At 41.7% G+C, this 26109-nt stretch overlaps 1 protein-coding gene across 7 annotated transcripts in view; it reads right to left on the bottom strand.

The window, feature by feature from the left end:
* Positions 1-26109, bottom strand: part of gramd1b (GRAM domain containing 1B) — a 64318-nt gene that overhangs the window by 25101 nt on the left and 13108 nt on the right. The window contains exon 1 of one of the 7 annotated variants that reach the window (XM_022746313.1): positions 4876-4902. The exons of the other annotated variants lie outside the window; for them this stretch is intronic. Within the exon in view, the coding sequence (XP_022602034.1) occupies positions 4876-4889 (14 nt within the window). The 5' untranslated portion in view covers positions 4890-4902. Of the gene's footprint in view, positions 1-4875; positions 4903-26109 lie in introns of those variants that run through there. 7 annotated transcript variants of the gene reach the window in all.

Genomic DNA, 26109 nt, shown 5'->3' with positions numbered 1-26109 from the left:
ATCCTGCCGCGTCTCATCTTGTGATAGATTTTGTTAGTGGATGAGGTCCTAAAGAACATCCACATTAATCATTAAATATATGGCATTTGTTGTGTGAAATAGTACCTGTGCTTTCTCCTTGGATGTTCATTTTTTAATTCATAAGTATATTCATTTTTTATGACGTAAGCAGAGGAGGTCTTTATTTCAGGCGCGGCTGCCTGCCTCCACTTTAAAACACTGCGGAAAAACCCTGCAGGCTATTGGCTGTTTCCATAGCAACACATTAGATGCAGCCCTGAAAGTAAGTTTGAGAACTGTTAAAATCAGGATATGTTGCAAAGAGATACACCTCTTTGGAGACATCCACAATAGTCAGCTTATCTTTTGACATATGATGAGTGACTGCCATTCAGTAGTGGTCACTACGCAGCAGGACACAAGAGAGCGAACTGTGGCCACATCTCATCATTCTACACGTCAGGTACTGGCTGGTGGAAACCCTCCGGTTCAGTTTGTCCATTGTCGCTGAATCATTTCCTACTCTGGGTCACAGTTCTCCTCGGTCAGAGAAACACATTAATAAAATGTGTTATCTCCTTCCAGGATAATTTCATCATCATATGCTGTTCGTGGCTTATTAAACATGCTGTACATTTGCTTGTGGCCATTCTGAATGTCCTGTCCAAGGTCATCAGTTTACTCTTGGGAGCAGCTTTTGGGGCTGTTCTCATCCGTCTAAAATGAAAAAATCCTAGAAACAAGGCCACGTGAGGAGAACATTTTGTGCACTCAATAGTATATTTTTCATAAATTTACCATAAGAGGCACCCTGATGAAAGCAGACGCACGTTTTAATCCAGCATATAGGCACGTGTATTTAAAAAATCATGAATTAAAGTTAGGTACTTAAGTGATTGTGGTAGCATGCCAGTTAAAATACCAAGGTGGTGCAGGTGCAGGTCCTTTTTCTGACTGTGACCTTATGGCCATAGGGACTTCTATTGGTCCATCTGCCTGAACTGTGAGTTAGCATCAATACGTACTGCAGTGAAGGCAGGACTCTAACATTTTAAATTATGAAAACAAAAGTAACAACAATTATAAATAAATAATAATTAGACTCCTGTTTTAGCACTGTCGTTTCTATAGATTGTGTATGTGCACCATGTGCAACTTGACTGGGAGAGGTGACAATACATGGTATGGTAATTAGGCTCAAAGCTTATAATCAGTAGGCTATCTTTCCACATGCTGTTGACAACTATCAACCATGACGGGTGCAATCATGGGAGGTGCAACCTGACAAAGAGGGTCAACATTTCTCAGTAGCAGAGTTTAGAGTGTATGAAAATGTGCAAGTTTGTTGTGCTTTATGCTGATCCAACAGTTGGATATATTAAGAATGTGTTTGTTATTAACAACATGGATGCCAGTTTTTAAGAAATGAGCAGCAAATCTATTTATAGAATAGTAACAGATATTACTGAGTTTGCATTTGAACTTGGGACTGCTGCACCTTGTGGCAAAAGCTTAAGGTCTTCAACAACCTCCCGTCTGAACATGCTACCCAGAAATGCATAGCCAATCACTATTTTCTAACAACCTTGCCATCATTCCACCATATGTAGCACTGTGTTCCCAACTCTTCAGTTACTGCATCCACCACCACTGCATGTTCTCATGTACACAATGTACTGCACAAGACACAGGCCATCTTCAAATGGTGTGACAGTGATGTCCTTTTCCAATCAGCTTTCATCATATGCTGAAAAGCACACACACACACACACACACACACACACACACACACACACACACACACACACACACACACACACACACACACACACAGTAGGTCAGGGTCAAAAGGTGCGAGACTGGGTGGGGTTGAGGGATAGTGTCGGGTTAAGTCCAGGCCCTGTGAGGTCATTCATTAATTACATGAATAAAAAGTTAAATCTTTCGATCAGTGTCTTCAGGCAAAGGGGCTGGGAGTTAACCCAAATATTAGATACATAAAAAATAACAGTAAGTTTTTTTAAAGGTTGCCTGAGGTGCAATACCTTTAATAATTAAGAGCTGCAGTTGAGCAACAAATGCTACAACTGAAGAAAAGTAAGAGAGAGAGAGAGAGAGAAAAAACTGATACATAAACCAAAACATTATCTAGATCATCTCTCCTACTTTCCCTCCATGCAAAAACTGACAGGATATCTCTGGTACAGGAACCTCCACTTGTTGTTTTTAGCGGAAGAGGAATTCACCGACCGCCTCCCCTTTCCAGATACACGGCAGTAAACAATGGGAACACGGATCCATCATCAGCATATGAATGACTAAGCCCGATCACTCATTCACACAACAGTTTGCTCTTTGAACCAGCATGGTGGTGTGGATGGAGCAAACATGCAGCTGACGCTGGCCTGCAGAGAGGTAGACAAAAGCATCTATCACAGATGCTTTGTGGGTAACTGCTTCATGAAACAAAAACACTGAGAGTTTGCCATAAAGCAACAGTACCTGCTGGTACATTATCTCTGGACTGTAATGCTCGGGGAGTTAAACGAAACAGCACAATGAGCTCTGCAGCTGTCGAATAATACACACAGCTGTCGCTACATGAACTGTACATGATTTACACGTACAGTTTGTTTGAGTTATTTTGATGCCATGAAGAAGAACATACCCTGGGTTGTAATGATAACAAAAACACAATGCACTATTTATTCTCTCTAAATTTTCAGCACCACTCACTTGAGCTATCGAGTCATAGAGCTGCATTGATTAAGTGATCTGCATCTACTTCCACTGATTTACTGTAGAGAGACAGCTGACAAACAATTTCACAATTAAAAAGTCATATCACTTAGTGTGCCGCCCACACAACTACATACCTCAAACAAAGCTCAGCTTAGACTGAATATCGCTATAGCAACAGTGAAAAGAGAGTGGTTTAAATATTCAGAGTGTGACTAAATATACTTCAGCAGCTCTGCTGTTAAGAGATGCCGTCTGTGTGGGGAATACAGCAGGGAGGCAATGTGACAGACGAATCATCGTGTCCCACAGGGACTTAGATTTTGATCGTTTGGTGACTGATTTCTGAACTTCTTGAGATAAATATCTATAATTATAATTTATGCTATTTTATAATAGCTGTGTGTATTCATTCTGTAGTTAGCAATATTTCTTTTCTCATGTGTACTTGCAAGTGGCTTAAGGCCTAATCAAGTCAAAATTCTCTAACAAGTTCTATAGCTATGCTATAATAAATACATGAATACACAGATAAAGGACCATTGATATTGCAAAGAAAGTTGTTAACCCGTCCTGTAACGAAGCCCAGTAAAAAAACCCAAAACATTATGGTCCACAATGGGGGTACAGACAGTAAATCACATCTTTATTTTGATCCAAAGTTACTACATACACCACTGTTAACATCTCCCTTGATTATTAAAACATAAAATCTCACATTTTGCAGCACAGTGTGTTCATTTGCATACTGTGCGAGAGCGATTGGTCCCAGAGGCTTGAGCGTGCAACTCATCTGCATTACAGAGCTGGGCACAGACAGACAGACAGACAGACAGACAGACTGACTTCAAGGTGTTGATCAAACAGGATCCCCGCATGTCAGAGTCATTCAAAATAGGTCAAGTTCTTACATATAGAGTGCAAAAAAGAGAGAGAGAGAGAGAAGCACGCTGCTTGCGCCACTTTGTTACAGTCTTTTCTTTAAATAAGCTCTAAAGCCCTAAATCCAACCGGCTCAAGCTGTCCAAACGCTCAGCTTCACAATAGAACAGAGTTCCGGGCCTTTCTGAGGGCCCCACTTGTTTTCACAGTTTTGCTGACCCTGGAAAATACCCATCTGGCAGTGGCCCTTCAGCTCCGCTTGGTTTGAAAAAGCCATGAGGAGCACCACGCTCAAAAGCAGCCACTGCGCATGCACACACAGGAATGCGCATACAGTACACAGAAGCAGACATAAACATGGGCATGCGCGTGGACACAGAGTACATACGCCAACGGATTGCAGAAATACGAGACAGTTCCCTCCATTTTTACTGAAATGATGAAATTCATATCACAACACACACATAATCTACAAAATATTAAAAACACCTTCACATTTAAATACACACATGGACTGTATAATATAACCAGACCCATCCTACCCCACCCATCCACTCTCTCTGAACACAAACACTGGCTTTAACACATGCACATTCATATACACACACACACACACCCTTGTACCGCCATACCCCTGCTGAAAGACACAGTCCCTCAACACCTCGCCGTAGCAGCCCTCAAGACAGCGACAGCCCTCATTGGCCACCGTCACACACTCAAACACCACCATGTCCTCATAGGCAGCCCCCAGTAATGAGCTGTTCATCCAGCGGATCATCCCACGGACTGTGCACTGCACCTTCCTTTCTCTCTCAGTATAAAAGAAGAAAGGTAGTTGGGCAGATAAAAGGAGAGACAGAGAGAGAGAGAGAGAGAGAGAGAGAGAGAGAGAGAGAGAGAGAGAGAGAGAGAGAGAGAGAGAGAGAGAGAGAGAAGAGAGAGAGAGAGAGAGAGAGAGAGAGAAGATGGAAGAGGCAGGCAGGGAGATTTTCTTTAGCAGGCTTAGGGCCACTGATCTTCCCTGGCCAGCTCTGATCTCCTAATAACCAGCTTACATCGCCCTTAACACCACCTGCCAAAGAAGAGGCACTGGTGGTCTGAGGTGCAGCTGCCCCCCACCCCTTTCTTCCTTGGACTCTCCTTCTAAATAGTACATGCTGATCTTGCCAAGCAGGGAAACTAATCATTATGCAGGCTTCATGTAATTTTGCCTGAGTGCAGGCAGGTAGGCAGGCAGTTGTTCCCAGCACTAACCTGGTCGTAGCCATGTAGAGAGCCGCTCCGCAGCGATCAGCCCTTTGCAAACGGCTTCATTCACACAGCGGGAGCCGTGGATGAGGCATAGGAGGAAGGAGAGGAGGAGGTGGTGGAGGAGGAGGAGGAGGGGGGAAGAAGAGAGAGGAGAGAGGGATGAGGGATAAAGGGGAGGAGGGTGAACGAGTTCCGGAGCATGCCAGGAGGACGAGAGGAAAAGGAGGAGGAAGCAGACGCAGCAGAGGGAGATAAAAAGAATGTAATTTCCCGACAGGCGGAATTTTTTTTTTCCCTTCTCTTTCTATCATTCACTCTCTCCCCCTTTGTCTAATTGAGGCTGATAAGCTCCTGTTCTCTCTTAACAACCTGCACTTTTCCATTCCCCCCTTTTCTTCCACCGCTCTGCCAGCCGTTGGATCATCGGCCCGATCACTGCATCAGCTAGTATCCAAGCAAGGCTCTTCTCTCGCGATTTCTGCTCCTCGTTCACAGAATTTCACGGGCGCAGACTGACAATAGATGGAAGGAGATTGAGGGAGAACGTGCAAGCGGAGAGAGAGAGAGAGAGAGAGAGAGAGAGAGAGAGAGAGAGCGAGCGAGAGCGAGGGTGAGAGACAGAGACACGGCAAAAGTGAGAGAGGAAAGAGATGGCTTTCACTTTGCATTCCACCTCTACTTGGTGCTGGTGCACTGAGCCTGCTGCTTCCTCAATTATTCATGTGTTTCATGAATGGAGGGGCTGACATCACCGGCATTCAGGTCACTTTACATTCGAAGCTCCTTCTAAATCACACAATAAGTGAGCCCAGGCTTTGTGGTTTCACACAGACACACACACAAACTATACATACACAAACTATAGATATATGACATCATGATATTCACAATAATGATATTACCACCATATCTATAGAAAATTGGAATAATATCAATAATAATGACTAATAATTTTAGGCAAATGATTTAGACTCAAATACAAGCGTAAGGAGGTGGAAAGAAAGTCTGTAACCACAACTGTACAAAAGCATACAAAAAGAACAAGACCCACAAGGCCTAACATCTGCCATATACTGTATATAAATAATAGTATTATGAACGCAATATCAATATTTAATTTTCTAAATACCACTGTAATTGTCAATACTGATATATCACGTCAAACTTGTGACGTGATACTTGTTGCTTTAGACACTTCTTGCATCCTGCCAATATCCAACAAATAATTCTAATGAACGCCCAATTAATATATTAACTTACATTTTGTTCGACTTCACTGTCCCTTGAGGCCATTGCTTTCTGACTGTGGTTCAATAAATAAAGGCAAACAAAAGAAAATATGGAATATTAACCACTGTGCATCTATACCATCTATTCTGAACGTTGTGTGGCATCAAACTGCATTGTAACGCATCACCAAGTGCAGCTTTGGTCATTAGTCATTCCTGCCGCAGTGTAAAGTGCTTACTTCAGTTGATTTCACCAATATTTATTTAGTATTTCATTTGCAGGAACCACTGCATCATTAACTAAATATGCTCCTAGATACATATGGAAATGGTGATTTAAACTTCAGATGAACCTAATTTCTTGCCTTCAGCAGTTTAAAGACTTAATTTTCTAATCTCTGTATGAAGTTTAACGCAGTTACTTTACACCGGTCATGGTGTTTCATCTGAGCTTGTTTAAACTCCAGTTATGGAATTGAAAAGAGCAGAATTATGCGCACACAGTATTCTATTTTATGGCAGCTCTGGTTATAACAACAGTAGATTGTGAATTATGATCCGTTTGCATGGAGGACATGTTGAAATGCCAAAGCAGGAAAAACTCCATTTAAATAAAGCACAGATTTTAACCAAATTTCCAGAACATTAGTCACATGCCTGAGCCACATTATAAGTGTGTTTCCATTGCACTGTGTCACATTTAGTTTGCAATACATGAACTTTTCCACCTTCATCAGTCAATCAGCTCTTGCAGAAAATGAAAGGCTTTATCCACGGGGCTGGAACTGGGTGTCCATTACTGGATTACCACTGTTATGGTGGATTACACACCTATTGTAGCATTTACAGTCTCTATGCGTGAAACCTAGAAAGACATTTCTTTAAAAGAAAGAGAGCACTATTTACTTATTAAAATCAAACTCATCTCACAGACTGTTTCGGACTAAAATAAGACGTAGATCATTTCCACTGCTCTCTCTCTTTTTTGAGTGACATCCTATTAACACTAAACCAACACACGGCTGGTCTTATGAACATGCCAGGAGAGGTAACTTTAAGGTAATCCGTTCCCACATACATGAAGATTACCACAGTCAGTAATCACCTCTGTGTCTTTATTATGAAGCAAACGGAGCCCTGAGCTGTGCTGCTGGAAAGACTTGACCCCAGGGCTGCAGCAGTGCTGGCTGCCTCTGTGGGAGCGCTGAGCGGAGCCGTGCTGTGGAACAAAGAGAGCTGGACCACTGAGCCGGACCACTGTGTGCCCAGATAAGCCTGCCCAGCCTCACACCAACAACTGACCTACTTAGGGGACCTCTGTTCTCATTGTTGTTGCACCCAGGGGACACGCAGATGGTCAGATTGACCACACACTCACAGAGATGGTATGTAGTGAATAGCCATGGGTATATAACTGTTGATTCATTCATCTTAACTACTGATGATTGACAGATCTGACAGCCTTGAATAGTTTCAATTTCATTTTCTATCCTATTAACACTGTAGATTCAAGTCGAACACACCCAAAATACTATCCATCTTTTTGAAATGAAGGCGTGCTGTTTACCGAGTCGTCATAGCAACACCAATGTGGCGACGCCTGGCTGGGTCGGAAATGTCTGTCATCCCGACTGAGTCTCGGCCGTGCAGTTACCATGGCAGCCCGTCAAACCATTCATGTGCACCTCCACTTGAAGTGTTCACAACTAGAGGGAGAAAGGGAGAGCCGGAGGAGGGTGCGTGTTTGTGTTTGTGTGTCCGGGGCTGTAGGGTTGCTGCTGCTGCATGAAGCATTAACACACACAATTAGTTATCTACAAAGCCCTGGACTTTAAGTGCACTTTGCTGTGAACATGTTTGGAGTGACAGGAGCGTGTGACAGTGGGGCCCTGACGGCTGATATCTCCATTTTACCCACAGCAAGAAGATATCTGAAAGATGAGAACACAACATTTTCTATGTTGATGGTTGTGTATGAGGAGAGTTTGAAAACCACTGTGCCGTGTGTCGTTACCCTTCCTAAAAACTATTTAAATCCAGCCCTGAGAGCATAACTTTAGTATTTAGTCCCAGGCTTAATTAAAATGCTTAATTACCCTCACTCTGTGGCAACCTAACATAGACAGGCCTGAGACAATTTTTGGGTTCTCATTGAAGCTATGACCTACTGTACCTCTGGGTACGGGAACCTGTTTTAAAAGCAGCTATAATTAAACACTGATTTAAATTCAAGAGCACAACTCAGCGCGGTGAGGTAATTTAAGGACTCGGTGGAGATGTCAGAGAGTGGCGGGAGGGGACAGGAAACTGGCAACCGGATTAAGCCCCTGTGGGACACTTTGTCCCAGTGGAATGGGACACAGCCACTGCCATCTGCAGGGGATATGCAGGCGGAAGGAAGCAGAGCGGTGAGCAGAGAGAGGATAGACAGAAAGAGATTGTGCATATGAGGGAAGAGAAACCAGGTGAAGTGAGGAAGTGTAAGGGTGAAATATTGTAACACTTGTCACATTGAATAAAGGTGCTACAGTGCTTGGAGGAAGGCCCCAAATGAAAGATGAAAGTTGAATTCTTGCACTGTCAGCACTGTGTTTATTAGAGATACAGAACGTTTTGGTTTTTAAAAAATGGACCTTACTGTAACTGAATTTCAAGCTTCCTGTTTTCACCACTGTCTGAAAATTTTATTATTCATATACGATTTTATATCAAAAATGTCACTAATCACTTTAGGCATGACATCACTATTCACTTCACAAATACATCCCACACAGGAGGCTTTGATGCTCACAAGCTCTATCTATCTACCTCAGCGGGACGAATATGCATCACCTCCACATCAATTCATTGTGGACTTTACTTCTAAGGTGTTATTACTATTTCAAGGAGCGTCCCAGTAGCTGAATGATTACGGCACATGCCAAATGACTGCGACATCCATGGTCTGATCCCAGCCTGGGACTCGTGTTGCATGTCATATCCACTGTCATGCTGACTAAATAAATAAACGTTTTCTCTCACACGATTTCATTGTTGTATGTAATGGTCAAATAATTAGTTTTTTTTTACTTTAAATATGAACTTGTAACTCGGAAGCACATTAAAAGGTGACGCTTATCCCGCAACTGTACTGTTATGATGTCAGCTTGTGCCATTTAGTTGTTTATGCATGCTAGCAGGAATAATAAAAACAGGGAGCCGTGCTAGACTGTTTGCTTCAGCTTGTAGATAAGACAGATAAAATATATGGATTCCTAAAGTGTCTGTAGCAGAGAGCGATTAAAAAGCTAATAAGTTCTATAGTTTACTGTACTAAAGGAGAAGCTATTTACCAGCTATTTTGCTGGTATACAGTAGCCTTAGTGATTCATGATAGGGAGGAGGGGAGCAGGTTCTGGCTGTGCTTTTAAAAAGCTTAATGGAAAATGGCCTTATTGTTTGGACAGGCTTAATTTGAGAAACGAGCATATGGAACGCTAATGTGAAGTCTTTTCATCAGACATCCATCACAGAGAGGTACACATGACTGTCTGTCCCTGAATGCAACTTCCAGTCCATTAATAATGAGGCTCAAGGGAAGCCTGCCTGTCCACTAATATTATTTTATAATTACAACACATTGTCTTCTTCTTTATAAAAATATTTTTCATTAATGTGGGGTTAATGCAAACTATAACATTGTATTAACATGAACAGTTAATACCAGTTTAGACACAACTCCTTTATCATTAAGTGCTGTGCTGTGCTTTCTTCAGTTACTTCATCAAACATTACAAAATCAATGCATCATCAATTATATCCCATCACATCCCAAAGACAGGAAAAACAGGTTGGTTATATTGGGTACAGGCAGAGGAGTGTGGCAGGGAACAATATAGAGTATAATCAGCGATGACAAATGGGTTGTGGGAAGGATTCAGTAATAAAAAAAGGAAAAGGGGACAGGAGAAGAGAGAGAGAGAAGAGAGAGAGAGAGGGAGAGAGAGGGAGAGAGAGATAGAAAGAGAGAGAGTTAATAAGCTGTGGGCAGGAGGGAAACAATTCTGCAGTTTCTCCTCACTGCAGAGCCCCTGCTGTGAACTTGGAGGTCCACTGTGGCCCAGTCTGATGGTGCAGTGCTTTATCTGTGAGGCTGCAGTTGGTTCCAAGTCTCCCAGTCCATCCCTCATAAACCCCTGACTCTGGACATTTCATGATTTTGTTTTCTGAGCAGCTAGAAATAGTTCTGCGGACAGGAAGGGGCTTAATCATCGCGTCTGATGACCATATTAGATATCAAGGAGCAGCTGAATGACCGGCAGTTCACCTACAGTTAATGCTGAATGCATTTCCCCTCTCCTTCTCTAATGCTTTGCATACTGAAATGAATCTTCTTGGTGCAGAGGCCTGGGAGCTACAATTTTCAAGTCAGTCTTAAATAGCCCAGAGATACATTAGCAGCACAGCACTGGGTAATATATGCCTGGGAGTGTGGTTTGCATATATGTACGTGAAAATCTGAAGCATGCCTGTATATGTTGGTAGATGCTGAATGTTTCCAAATGTCTTTGATCTTTTGATGTTTTTTTTGTGTGCTCACTTGTGGTTGTGACCGAGCTAAAATCTGCAGTCTCAGGGGTGGTGTAAAGAAGAAATCACAGATGCAAGACCTCTCTCCAGTCTCTCTGACCATGACCTGAAGCAGGGGTAAACACTGCAGTCACCAGCTCTGATTGGTGACGATCAATAATAAGAAGGGACTGAACAACTGACCAGACAGTTGGGGTAAAGCTACCCACAGGCATTTATGTATGCGAGTCTGTCCAACTGTCCTGCAGCAACAACCGCCTTGTTCACAGTGCCACGTGCAGAGAATAAGCTCCAGCTCTAGCCTCCTGTCACTGCCTTGCTGTTGCTACAGCTGCTGCTGTTGGCTGTGTGTGCACATCTGTGTCTATGTGCGAGTGTGTGTGTGTATCTGTGTGCAGATTTAAGTCACACCAAATGTCATATCAAGAGCAAACATCCCCACACTGGGACCACTGCCAAATCCTGAGCAATCTCTCTCACACTCTCACACGCATGCATGTACGCACAGATGCTCTCTCTGTCTCTTCCCCTTATCTCTTCCTTGTCTTCTGACAAGTAAGTAATGCTGCAAAAAATATCCTTCACCGTGGCTCTCAATCACAGCATGCACTATGACAAACATACACCCAACAGGGCAGCCTGGTTTCCAACTGAACTGACTCTTTGACACTTGCTTCCCCTCAGATCAACCTAAAGTACTTTTGATGCAATTTCAGTAAATATATGGGTGACTATGGAATCATATACCTCACACAATAAATATAGCTAAGAAGAAGGGAAACCCTAGTAAACAAAAATCTGATGCAAATCCAACCATCCCATTTCAGTCATACTGTCACAGCATTAGACAGGCTTCCTACTGTATGCAACGTTGATGTTATGGACTATTTAATTTGTGTTTACTTTCATTTTTGTGGTAGTTAACAATTGCACATGCTTTAATAATAATTTGTGATTTCTGCTGTGTGCATGAAAGTCTGAAAATCATTATATTCAAATTATGTGAATCTGTTTTGGACTTTTTGTATTATCATTGAAAAACATACATGTTGCATTCTGGATCTTGATCTTTTTGATGATAATTTGTGGTGCCCATGAAGGCAAAAACATAAAAAAAACAAAAAAAAACATAATTATCATTATCATCATCTTGAGCAATCTCATCTGTCATCACACAACAATGTTGTGAGAGCAAAAGCCACTGAAAGACTGTGAGAATCACTGGCCAGTTTAGTCCGGATAAATCAGTGTATCTAGTGTAGATAGACAAACCAGTGTCAGGTGGTGGTTTATAAGGCTGAGGACAACAAATGCAGTGATTGAGGTACTGATTGATTGAGTGACCTCTAGGTCACTGCATTTTGCCTACGTAGCAGATTGTCCCTGTGGAGAACAGAGGGCAGCGTAATAAACACTAATAACAGGAGTGAGATTTCTGCTGGATCCTCTCATTGATGAATCTGCAGGGGGAACTGATGCTTCACCACTGTCATTTGTTCCTTGATTGATTTTTTTTGTCCTTCAACATGGAACGCAGCTGAACAGGAAGCTTTTGGACCCTGGTCCATGTTCAGAACTTTTTACAAACACATTCTTGATTTAAAGGGGGGAAAAAAACATATTACAACATTTATTCATTTTGGAGAGGATGGAGATGCATCCTACTGGATACAGTACAACTAGAAACATCCATGCTGTTACATAACATTACAGCATGGCATGCAAACTATACCCAGCTAGCCAGCCAGACAGGTCACCTCCATGTATAGGAGAGTACGGGATGCTAACAGATGGCTGTTCAGTGTAACATGTCAGTGTCTGTCAGGGTGCTGCAAACAGATTAAATGAGGACAGACTCTGGGTTAAAAGTGTTTCTTCTTTCTGTGCTGCACAATGATAAAGATGCACTGGATGAGATAGACACACAAACACACACACATATGCACTCACTCTGATTAAATTTAAAAAGGCCCGAGAGGAAATTTTCAAAGCTACACTCCACAGCCTAAAGAAAAAAATGATTGGGGATTAAGTGATAGATTGGAGAGGCATAAAAAAGAGAGAGAGTAGAGGGATGTAAATGAGAGAAGGACACAGACAAATATAGAGAGACTGAAAGAGAGACAGACATTAGGGAAAAGAAGAGGTCCTATGGGGAAAAGAGGTCCTCATGAAAGTGAGAAGGAAGGAAGCGGGACGCACGTTGCCGAAACTGCTCCCCCTTTAGTTTTTTTTTTCGTCCTGCAGTGCTCTGTAATTCGTCTCTAAAAATATCAGGCAAGAGGAGGAGGAGGAGCATAAACAAACACAAGGGGAGGAGAGGATAGAAGGAGGGATGGTGGAAAAGTGCACAGAGAGCACACACACAGACACACACACACACACACACACTGTAGCAAAACAGGTTAAGAGAAAAAGTGTAGAATGGGGCCACCTGGATGTGGATGTGTTTGTCCATGTGAGATAACCAAGGAAGAGGAAAATAAGCGAGGAAGACAGCGAGAACGAAAGTCGGGGAGAGACACAGGCAGCATGTGCCTGCTCTTTTCCAGGCGGCCACGTGAGCGCCTCCCCTCAGCTGCTCCGCTCACACTGAGCCCGCCAGAGGGGAGCTGAGCAGGGTCGTCACAGTCATGGTGGGAAAAAAAAAAAAAAATCATGCTAGTCCACACTGGCTGCACTGGATGTACACACTCTGGTCACAGCTTAGTGGTGTATTGATCTCGCCCTCATTACATGCTGGTATATTTTCTGGAGATTTGCGTAACCATATAGAAATGCACAGGTGAAGATGGACAGATAAACACAAAAATATTTGTTTGCACAAACATTTGACAGTCCATTCAGCCTTGCCAAGAGAATATGTAGTCTTGGAACGACATGTAAGTGCAGCCCTAATCCAGAGAAATACCAGAGAATGGTCACAGACATCTCGCCCCTGACTGGGTTGTGCTTTTCATACATGATGGCCTTAAAGCTACAGAAAAAAAAACCCATTTAGGTTACATGATATGTGTTTAGCCTTACCAGGCGAGCTTGAAGCCTTTCATTAGTACAGTGATGAGTGTCTGACGTCCATAGCGTGATGTGGGCACTGGGCTGCCCGTTCACACCGCCGCATGCTGACTGACAGCCGGCCAAACCCTCACCTCCCATGCACAGAGCGGGAGAGATGCACGGAGGGAAGAAGGGAGGAGTGGATGATGCAGAGACAGATGGATGGTTGGGGACCAAAGTCCGGAAAGGATGATCCTCGGCTTTGCCCACCTGTCTGCTACATTCCGTCGCTTGTATCGAGGTGCCGCAGTGCTGAGCACTTGTGCCAGAAAATCACACCTCCCTGGGGTTCTTCAGTTTTCCCAAAAGAGAAGGAGGTGACCTGCACCGCAATATTCGCAGCTCAAACTACAGCATGCAGCAGAAGGTGACGGACTAGGAATTGCAAATATATGACAACATGGCTGGTAACTGGTCCTTTCTAACTCGGTGTCTTGCCTATCAAGCTCTGTCAAACACCGTCCATGAAAGCCTCTGTTTGCTCGCTCAAACTCTCTCTGTCTCTCCCTCAGCCGTCTCCGCTGCGGATGAAAGCTGCACTTGCTGTGCTCACAGTGAGCAGGCGCAGGATTTCTGCCCTCCTCCTCCCTCCCTCTCTCTCTCACAACCCTCCCCCCCCCCCAACCCCCCCCCCCCCCCAACCCTCCCTCCTGTTCTCTCTGTCCTCTTCCCTAGATGGCTCTCTTTCTCTATTTCTCTCCATGATAAGCCTAGCTGGCCCCGATTGGAAGACTAGAGCAGGATGCTCGCCTCTGGCCATAACATCCTCTGTGCAACGACCCCCACCCCCACCTCCAACCCTCGTGCTATGTATGAAAAGGGTATTAAGTGTGTGTGTGTGTGTGTGGGGGGGGGGACCTGCTGCAGTTCTTCCCTCTCGTATTGGACTCCAGCCTTGATCAGTGTCAGCAGCTCACCCTGTTAATCTCTTAATGAATTGAGTGTACTGGGGTACTCCCTGTGTTTATAGCTGTGTGCTGTGGGTGTGTTTTGCATACATGGTGAATTAGTGTGCTCAATTCTTTTGAATTTCATTTTGAGTTTGAATGCATCCTTTTGTAAATCAGCACAGCAGACTTTGGATTTCTCTACATGCTGGATCTCTAATAACAGTGATACTCTGTATCTCAAGAGTTAGGAGGGTGGTGTCCTTTTTCTGCCTTTCCAAACCCCAAACCCCAAGAACAGAGGTGTAGGGAATGGATTCAAATGTGTTTATCTGCTCTCTCATTAGTTGCAATATCCAGGGTCAATTACATTCCTTTCCTTTACTTCTGTGTGTAATTGAAAATCTATTGCTTCAAAAATTGCCATTCATTTCAAGTGGTAAATTTGCCACTGTCATCACTGTAAACTGCATGTGCTGCGTAAGAATGGAAAGCGTGACAGGTGTAGCAACAGTAAGCAAGAGGAGTCAGGCCTCTTTTATCTGTGATTTCACAAGATCAACCATTTCAAATAACTTTTTTAATAATAACAATAATAATAATAATAATAATAATAATAATAATAATAATAATAACAAGAATCTGAATCAACTGCCAACTGTAAAGGCGGTTGCTTAATCTCTTTCCTTGACCACGTCAGGTCACAGAGGTCAGAGGGTAACCGACCACTTGACTTAAAAGGAGGCTGTCATCAAAAACAATGGCCGACAGGCACTGGGTCAGGGTTCCAGCACATTCTTCCCATTTAATCTTCTTAAAGCACTGCACGCAAATTACACTTCATTAGTGGTGGCTAATACTACGGCTAATACAAACCACCCCACCAACGTCAGAGGACCTGAGATTGTGGTTGGCCAGGCCAGGCCAGGCCAGGCCAGGCCAGGCCAGGCTCACACATTCACTCATCATCTAGATGATTTCATCTCATGTATTTAACTGACTGATTTATTTCATTTAGTTTAACTGTTTGCTGCTCATTGATTCCGTTAATTGATGCTCTTTTGCTGTTTGACTTTACGTGTTTTATGATGGCAATATAAAGGAAAGCACTAAGTAATCAGTTTTGGTGTAGCACAATGTAAAGTTGTTGTTATTATTGTTATGGAGCTTTGCCTGCTGAGTCACTGAGCTTCATTCACTCACTTTGCCTTTTCAGATGCAGATGGTGCCAGGAGAGAGAGAGAGAGAGAGAGAGAGAGAGAGAGAGAGAGAGAGAGAGCATGACTGACTGGTAGAGAGACGGCAAGCAACTAAAAATGATAATGGAAAGCAGATAAGGCAGTTGGAGTTTAACTCTTGGTTTGGAAGGATATATGTCCCTATCAGAGACAGTGGGACCTACATCAAATTCAGTTTTAGTCAGTAAACGGTTCTCAGATGACAGCTAACTTTGGTGAGGTGTACAGTGGCATGCTCTTATGACATTATCTGCATTACATCATACTTTCCAGAGATTTCTGATTACAGTCTAAAGTATACCAGAAGTACTATCACCTGTACTAGTTCCAACCGTACAGTTTTCCCCAAAAGTATAATTTTATTATTGGAATTGGTCCATTATTCCAACAACCTATGTTTGTGATGCAATATGTGTGTGTGTGTGTGTGTGTGTGTGTTATATATTTATCATATTTGTGCATGAGTACTTTGGGTTGAAGAGGACACCATAAAACAATCTAAGTAGCGGTCGATAGCTAGCAGCTGCAGACTCTTAAAAAACACCTCAGACCATACTTTGATTAGTTTTATGATGAAATATTCGCACAGGGACGAGGGTCTTTCATCTCTGCGCCATGGGGCTGGAAACAACTGACAGGAGGACACACTCTTTCTCTATTGTTAGCCAGCATTGTCTCTCCCCCCATGGGCTATACTGCGAATGCGGTAGGACTGCAGGGAGACAAAAGTGAGGAGAGGAAAAGAGGCAAAGATATGAAAGTGCTGTAATCCGCTCCCAGGGTGAAGCAGTGAGTGCTGTAACCTGAGCTTCAGTCAAGCAAGAGGACAGTAAGTCATCTCACACAGAGTCCATCTGGTGGTGCCCACCTAGTTATGGCTTACTAAAATTGTCACAGAAAAAAAAGCAGCCATCTTAATAATTTTAGTATAAATGACGTTAGACGTGACTAGGAACGTGCAGAAAGACCATAGAGTTCAGGCAGTAAGATGTCACCCTGACAGCTGACAATTTCACTTTGTAATGGACAAGCAGAACATCTTGACCCAGCTTCACCAACTAATGTGACTGATACATCAAGGAGCATGCATGGTTAATTTTCGTCAATATTACTTTGTAAAAAGAAGGATCAATGCATCCAGGGTGTGTGTCATTGGGACATTGCATTTTTTTCTGCATCCCAAAAAATACCGGAAACCGTACATGTACCTTTTGTGCTATGGCAGTAAACAGTAAAAAAATAGATATGTTATACCTAAATGCAACATGCCAACAAACCTGGCCTGATATATATATATATATTGACAGATATCAGTCATTGTTATAAGTCAGTAAATTTTGTGTGATGGTAGCTTGTCTCTTATCAATGCTCTGTCCAGCCTCAGCAGCTAACAGAGTAGTGCTGAATGGACAGCTCCTCTAGAGGAGAGTCAGTAAGCTGTTCCCTCTCACTCAACGCCACCTGCTGACCAGACCAAAGCTGAGTGCTGCTATGGTAAAATTATTGTTTATGATCAAATAATACAAAAGGTGTTCCCACTGGCATCAGGCAAAAAAAAAAAAAAATGCTTTACTCTCACTTGAAAGTAAAATGTTTTACACTCTGTTTTCCTGAATACATGCTAAGAGAAACATGATTCTCTGGGTTGCTTTGTTTTAAAGTTTGCTAGAAAAAAATTCACAAAGAACAGATGTTCGAGCTCACTACTATGCCTTGACAAATATCAGTCATTGTTATAAGTCAGTAAAACAGCAGTCATGTGATTTCTGCATCATTTTCTTTTTTTAGCACTCCTTGAACCTTAATCTGGCCCAGAGATTTTTCATTTATTTCTGAGAATAGCATTGGCAGATAATCTGGATTAATCCCTCTACACTGCTTTGTGGGATTGGATGCCTTGGCGAGCTCTACTCTCCCATTCTGCCTGGTGGGCGTTCCTTATACTCTGTAACACAGAGTGGATTATGCTCATACTGTTTTTCTTCAACATGGACAAACCTCCATAGACTGATCTCCACTCTATCTGGTCATAGAGGGAAATGGGTGATCATGTGACTGGCTACACTGTTTGTTTATTGACGAGCTGACCGTGTCAGATAATCCGTGCTCTCATTGCCACAGTGGGGAGACAGAGAGCAGCAATGCATTAACAGGCTGCACACACAGGCATATATACAGTGTGCACAAATGTGTGCACAGCATAAAAAAGGTGCAAAACAGAAAGAAAAAAGAAATAAGAAAGAGATCAATTTAACTAAATTTAATTTTCATTTAATCAAATAGGTAAAGTAAGAATTGCAATTAGCTTACGGGGTGCACATGTTATTTGATGTTTTGGAATCAGAAGACAGGCAGTAGTAGTACAAACTTACATGCCTGATTAACAGAGTGACAGGCAACAGATAAACCAGGAAACATCTAAAATGGAATAAACCTAAAATGATGCAAACATGGGACAGCAATGCACAACAGAGACCAGCTCAGTAGGAGGCCTGAGTAAATTTAATATTATGCAGAAAACACACCGGCTGCAGACATCCCACTGCGCACAGGCAGAACAGACACTAAACAGACAGCCAACATTGACTAAAACATAAAAGCAGCGCAGGGAAGGAGGGAGAAACAGAGAGCCAGGCAGTGATGATGAATGACATCATATGTTTGATGGCAGAAAGGAGCAACAGATATCATGTTCAATAACAGGTCCACCCAAAAAGTGATACAGTGGAATACAGATGGCCTGTGCTCCTGTCACGTGTGCCATGAATAAAAGAACAAAGTACAGCACGTGCTGACATTAAAGCGCTCATTTAAAAAAGTCTTCCATTTCCTGTTTCTGCTGCAGCGAGCAGGATGAAAATAGACCGAGGTTTCTTTTTCAACAACCCTCTAACACAAACACACACACATTCCCATAATTACTAAACAAAGCAGAGTGAGCGGGAAGACAAGAGAGGAAGAGAGAGATGGTGGAGAGTGGAGTTAACCTAAACAATTGGTTTAGGCATGGAAGTAAAGCCAGTGTTCAGTAACAACCAGTTTCTTTCCGAATAAGTAGTAGTTTTCTAATTATGATCCACCCGTCGATTTACCCAGGAATGCTTAGAAAATTTGAGCGCAAAATAAAAACTGTCTCATACTGTAACATTTCAATAGTTCAAAGCTTATTGAACTTGATCATTTATCTAGTTAGAATAGTGTTTACACACTGTGATTTGCAATTTCAATATAGATGAATCAGAATATACAGTAAATATCCTGTTATTGTTAACATTAGTTATGATAAAACCCATTAAAAGACTGCTTGACAGTTCTCCACTGTCATATTTACAGATATGTAAAGGGTTGGACTATTATGACATGTTGACATCTGCACCAGTACTGACCCTATTAGGCAGGTTGGGTCAACCAGGTGTGACGAATCCACCAATCCCTCAATCCCTACTAAAAACTGTTTCTTAGTCATTGCCATTATGAAAATTCATTGATTCAACCTTCCTCACTTGTGCATAATACCTTTATTTATCAATAAAAAACCACCATTCCCACTGAAAATCGTGACTTATATCGCAATAGCAATATCTGTCATAATAATCACATTAGGATTGATGACACGATGATTTTCTTTTTGCATATCGTTCAGCCCTATTTATACCGTACTTTACCTTTAACGTTCAAAGAGTTCCACTGCTACACTAAAGATTCATTGACTAGCAGTAGCTGTGTGGCAGCTAGAGGGCAACTATTAAGAGACTGTCATTGTCTTTTAAAGAGATAATTAAAGGGTAAGAAAAGTTTACTTGCCACCAGGAACAGTTTTAGTGTCATTCATTAGTGAAAATACAAAGTTCTACACTACTACTCTATTTGAATTGGTGTTATCAGTACATGAAAAATTCTGATTTATCAGAAGAAATTATTTCTTGATCCATATTAATAAACCAATAACCAGCACATCTCTATTGTCTACCTGCAAAAAGGCAGAGGACGTCTTTGCGTATTTCAAGCCTAAACTGGAGCTGAGGCTCTTACGCTGTACGTCTATGACTCATCACATCCATGACACCGAGCTCCTCAAACACACAGCCGCTCTGTTCAGAGGAAAAAAAAAAATGATGTCATGACATGGAAAGATCAGGTTATGCTGATCACTCCAGACCTAGTCCACATGCAGTAGTGTGCGGTATACATTTAAGCTGCTTCTGTATCACTGCACTGCTGACGCTGCGGTCTGGGGTCAGAAATGTCAAAGAGCTGTTGCAAGGGAGAGTTGATATTTACATTTTTAAAGATTCCTTTAGTCATATTTCTTTTACAATTACAGTTCACAAAACAATTAGAAATGTTGTAGAACACAAGTGGAACCATTTCACTGTATGTTTATGTGGTACAAATGTTGTGTTAGGACAGTTTATTTAGTGTTTTATAGCTATGTGCACATTATTATGCTGCATAAATGGAGGACAATGATAATATGACGCACATTATATTAATAATAATAATTTTTATAAGACAATAATATTTTAGTCATTAGCTATTGTTGCAAAAACATTTCCAAAGACACAAACACCTATTCCTTATTGTTCCTAATTACATAACTACATGATGCCAGCTCAGTCGTCACACAATTATGAAATAGCTCCACATGACCTCATCATCAGTGAGCGTGAGATACTGTGGCGTGGAAGCCAACATGGTCAGATGTGCTGTCGCTCAGGGGGTTGTTCACTGTTAGTAACACTCATGCAAATGTCTGCGGGTGAAAGAATAACCCCATCTGTGTCCTCATGCTCTATCCTCAGAGGAACCTTTGTTTAACCTTTATTTAAGCAGGCAAGCTTATTAAAAATACAGCTGCTGCATGGACAACGCTGACTAAAAGGTGTCCATGTTCAGTCTGTATTAGCATTAGAGCTTTTCTCCTCAGCGGTGTCTTTTAGTGGCACTGACTTGCACACACTTGCGTGCTCTGAAGCAAAGGCTTGAAGGTGGAGTGAGGAAAGCTATTTTTATATTAAAGGACTCTGGCTGTAGAGCAGTGATGGGAGAAGGGATTGGGTGTAGGGATATTGACTGACCCCTCCCAGACAACCCTTCCATCTAGTCAGTCAGGGCTGTTGCCACAGAGACGACCCTGCCATCATCGAAGCCGGGAGCGGTCCAGCCTGCTGCTTCAGGGCCACATGTGGACCTTGCCTGCTGTTTTCAGCCAAACATACAGATGCAGCCAGGGAAACACAATGCTACACCACACACACTCACACACACACACACACACACACACTCTCTCTCACACACACACACACACACACACACACACACACACACACACACACACACACTGACTTCACATTTGCTTACCAGTGGTTGCTATGCCATTACCACGCACAAGGCCTTCAAGGACGGCTCTTGAGTTATTTTGAGCCTCACAAATGATCCACGTCACTCATGGTGACAAAGCAACAATCACTCAGCGAGGCCTCAGACTTTCAAACACCTAAACTTTGCATTGATGAAATCTGCAAAGCTAATGTCATGAATCACTGCCTTTTCTACACTGTGGATGAAAACCTGAAACATTGGATTACATCAACAAGGTTGAATATTACAGAGGAGATTGTCCTCTAGTGTCCTCAGACAACAAACCTCACCTCTGTCTTAGGCCAGTAACTAAACTTCTGTGGGATTAATTGCTTGATTGATTGATTCCCTTTAGTAGGATTTAGAAGGATGCATTGAACCTCTGAGCAGGACACTGCTCAGCACTCACCAATGCTGCCAAAGTGCCTAAGAGCCAGAGTGCCTTTATATTATAGATTCCTCTGAGGAAGTGAAGGCATCTATCCATCCTCAAACCACTCATGTCATATCATGTCTGTCAGCACCCCAGACGAGAACACTACAGTCAAGCAGATATGAAAACGTGATATGTCTAAATGACTGTTCTTAACATGTGTTTTTATTATTCACCATATTTCCATGATGCACCCCATACTTGTCAACCCCACTCTCAAAACTCAAGTTTATATGAATTACTAAATCACTAAAAGATAAACTAAATGTGAATGAACTAAGTTGAAAAATACAGATACACTGTCCTTACTGCTACCAGACTGACTACTCACCATGTGCAATAATTAACACACACCATCTGTACAATATCTGCTGCTATTTTTATTATATTTAATAAAATAAATATAAAATACAATTTAAAATACATTTAAGTATCCATATTATATCATTATATATTATCTATCTTTTTTAAAGTATTTGATATTGACATTTTGCAGTTTTTCTTTTCTTTTTACTGTCCACTTTGCTGCAGTAATAACGCTGCAAATTTCCCCACTGTGGGACTAATAAAGGACTCTTATCTTATCTTAGTCCACCCTGCCTGTTACTGTGCAGTCACAGCATAAACCAGACTTAGTTCACACTTCCAAGTACTGTATGATGTATCTACCAAATTACGCTATCTAAATTATTGATATCCATTAAATTATATTTGTGTACTAGGGCCGGCACATTGCCAATACACAAATACACACATAAAGGTGTCTAGAAATGCATGTGCTGTAAATGAGATATCACTAATCTGTATTTTACAGTGTTGATGGGAATAAAATGGAATATATGAGGGAAGATCCTGACAACTACAGTTTACAGGTGTAGTGATTGGCATGTACAGAATCAGTAATAGCTTTTAGAAACTGGACAACAAAATTATATATTCTTCATTTGAACAGCTCCTCCAGCAATTTACTGTTGCAGTCCCATAAACTCACAGAAGACAAATTTAAATAATAAAGGTAAAAATCAATGCAGCAGAGGCCAAGATGTCCTGAGTTTTTGTCCCTGTATGTGTCAAGCTCTAGGAACACTGCCACAGTTTTTTGTAATAAATGTATAGTCTCCAGGCAGATCGCAACATCATCAGGGGTTGTTTTCTGTTACTTTCTATTTTCTTGTCAAAGCTCCTCCAGAGCCACAGAAAAGCTCACACAACTGTTTTCAAAAGGATGAGTAGATGAGTAAAGTCACACTTTTTCACCTCACATCACAACAGAGAGTTTGACCAGTTTCTCTACAGTCTTCTCTTCGCAGCAAAGCCGTAAGCGCTTAGATTCTAGGCAACATTTTGGTCATATTGGAGCCAAAATGACTGTAGTGTCACATAACCTGTGGTGCTCCTGCAGAGGACAACGCTGACAGTGTTTCAGTAAATGATGCTGCAGCACTTTTGTTCCTAGATCTCATACATAGTGAAATCTGAGGACCAGAAAGAAGTGGAGAGGAGTTCGGTGCAGTGGTGGGGATCTGAATGCAGTCAGCCCTACTGGAACAGCTCCCTCTCTTGGCGTGTCTGAGTACGGCATTCTCAGATGTGATGAATCACCTGCAGGCTTTTTTTTTTTTTTTTACAAGAATTGACATGTGGTCTATGGGGAGTATAAGCAGAGTATGAAGAATGGTATAATGCGTCACAACCTATTATTTATCTATGCTTTAATGACATGAACCACATCTAAGCTTTCAAATAATATCACTGCTCATGTGTGGAGTGTCTTTTGATGGATGAGTTATATCCTACCTTTGAGGTTTCCATATCAGTTTCTTCCACTTCTTTTGCTTGGCCTATCAGTGAAGGTAGAGAAGAGTAAATGAGAGGTTTTGGTAAAAACTCTTCTTTATTTGTCATGAAGTGACTGTCCTCATGACAGTTGATGCTTACTAAAATGCCTTAGTATTGACGCCTCATGTCTGCTACAGTTTCAGGACACTCCTAAATTAAAAAAAAAAGAGAAACAAAGTCACAATGGACTGACCTATTTGTTATAATAAATTATCCCTGGTCTTCACAAAAAGTCAAAGTCCTTTATTTTGTGTTGTCTTGGTTTTTTAATACTGAATAGAGAGAGCACAGTTTTCTTTCAGACTTTCAGTCATCTCTGTAAGGTTATCTATTGAGCACTCCAGTTCAAATGACAAGCCCTAACATGGTTGTAAATGTGTTCTGACATTTGCTGTTTGTTTTATTCCAATCCAGACAATTTAAAATAATTTTGTGGCCAACATTTCACACAAAATTACAATTGCACATGCATTTGTGTGTGTTTGTGTATACATGTATAAAGTAAAGCATTGGGTAATTGGGATTGCAGAGCGCAGTCCTTTCACTATAGTCGCTGCTGCCGCCAGTGACTCAATACAGAGCGCCCACATGTACCATGAATCACTGTGATCACAGGCCCTCAACCACTCCTCCATCTATTCAATCAATTCATTTTTGCTGTGGCACCTGATAATACATTTGCCTCTCCAGTCAGAGCAATTTCTTCCCACTCTTTTACCCCTGACTGAGCTTCGCAGCACTTATTGAGATGTTTCTTTTTGGCTGTGCAGCAACTCCTATAGATCTCATGCCTGTCAGATGGGTAATCAAGTTTAATATTTTCTCACTAAGAGAGAGAAACTGATTAGCTGATGTATTTCCTGTTGAGACTAAAGGACATTTAGCTAATGCTACTGCGTGCTGCTGCTTGACAGAGGGAAAATAAATGCACTGTGTCTTCATCATTCACGGTGAGAAGATAAAAGTGGATGTGCAACACTGACCCTGGACGCTTCGCTCCATCGCAAATGTAGGATGCAGAGGAACAGAGAGAGAGCCCTAAGTAAGAATAATCCACGGCCCCTTTGCGAGCAGCTACAGGGGAAATCAATCATGTCTGTGACGAAGGCAGGCAATTCAGAAGAGAGATTAAAGATTACACCACTTGATTTATGAAACCTGAAAACACACCCCCCCCATTAAAGATGGATGTGTTTGAGTAAGGCAAGCTAGGACAGAGAATCGAAGAAGAGTATTGAATCCGACTGTTGTTTGGAGTTTAGTAGTCTCAATAGCTCTGCAGAGCTAAACCCCTAGATGGACCTGTAGTTGTGTTAGTAATTTTTACAGATGGACAGATGGATCTCCACCTACAACATATTTTAAGGTTTATCCTTGTGGATATGCATCTGGATAAGAGTGCTTATTTGCAGAGATAAAAAAACGCATTAAATGTTGGCCGGGTGGGGAGTAGATAGAGACATTTAGCGTGATCAGCGGGATTGATTTGCTGATGAAAATATGTGAATTACCCTGTGAGTCACCAGAGGCCCTGTGATTAGTCAGCAGTGAAGGACCGCTGAATGCAGACACATGGATGGATACAGTATGGGCTGTAGGGGGATGTAAAAAACCCAGATATACATTTTGGCTGGTTCAGGCTTCCCTAGCTCTACAGTGCCTGCCTCCTCATCCTTACCCAAATTTACTGTATTGAGTGGTACAATGGATTGAATGAAACACAGCTTCATTATCTCACATCATCTCAAATTCCCCCGTGAAACCAATACTCCACAAATAAGACTGTATATTAACTGGGCTTTGGACAAATGACAAATGGATTGGTTTCAATTTCAGCTCCAAATGTGGACAGATTCGGGCAGAGCCGTCTCTAAAAAATGATCATTGAAAGACAACGGCAGGCCTATATTTAGTTTTCATGGCATATGTGCATGGCATTCTTCTTTGTGCAACTGCACAGTGAGGCAGATGTCTACCCAGCATGAAAACAAGACCTTTCACAAAAACAGCAAGTGGGTGTGTCAGTGACAGACAGATTGTCTACAGAGAAGGGTACTTAATGAATCACCTTCAGTGTGGGATGTCAACAGCTGGCCCCCCCAAAAAAACAGGCTGTGATATAACAAGTACTAGACTAGTTCATCGAGGCATTAGCTCAAATCTTAGCAATAGCTTTATATTTGTTTTTTTGTTTTTTTTTGATTGAAATTGGATCAGGTACAAGCTTAAAAGGAAACATTGGGAGACAATTTCAGTCAATCCCTGATCTAATGACCACAATCTGGAGAAGGGATGAGCAGTATAGAAAAACAATCATTATTTATCCCAATATGTTGCATTTTGTATTGATTTTGTATCAGATATTGGTATTTGATAACATTTTTCAGCTCTGACAAATTCCAGTAAATCATGTTTGATTTTATTTCAGTTTAATCTTTTCACAATAAAAGTGTTAAATAATTAATATTACATCTATAGTGTACCTATAATATTATTTTAACATCACAGAGTCAAATGTTTATGCCAAAAGTTAATGGCATTATGTTTTGCATTTTCATAAAACTCTATACAGACATATTTTATTTGTTCTAGCAGCAAATCTGGTAAAATTTTTGTCCAAATCT

The sequence above is a fragment of the Seriola dumerili genome, unplaced genomic scaffold (assembly GCF_002260705.1).
Source record: "Seriola dumerili isolate Sdu_G_001 unplaced genomic scaffold, Sdu_1.0 BDQW01000102.1, whole genome shotgun sequence".
NCBI lineage: Eukaryota > Metazoa > Chordata > Actinopteri > Carangiformes > Carangidae > Seriola > Seriola dumerili.
The sequence above is the reverse complement of the archived record's forward strand: the minus strand, read 5'-3'. Positions and strand labels throughout refer to the sequence as shown.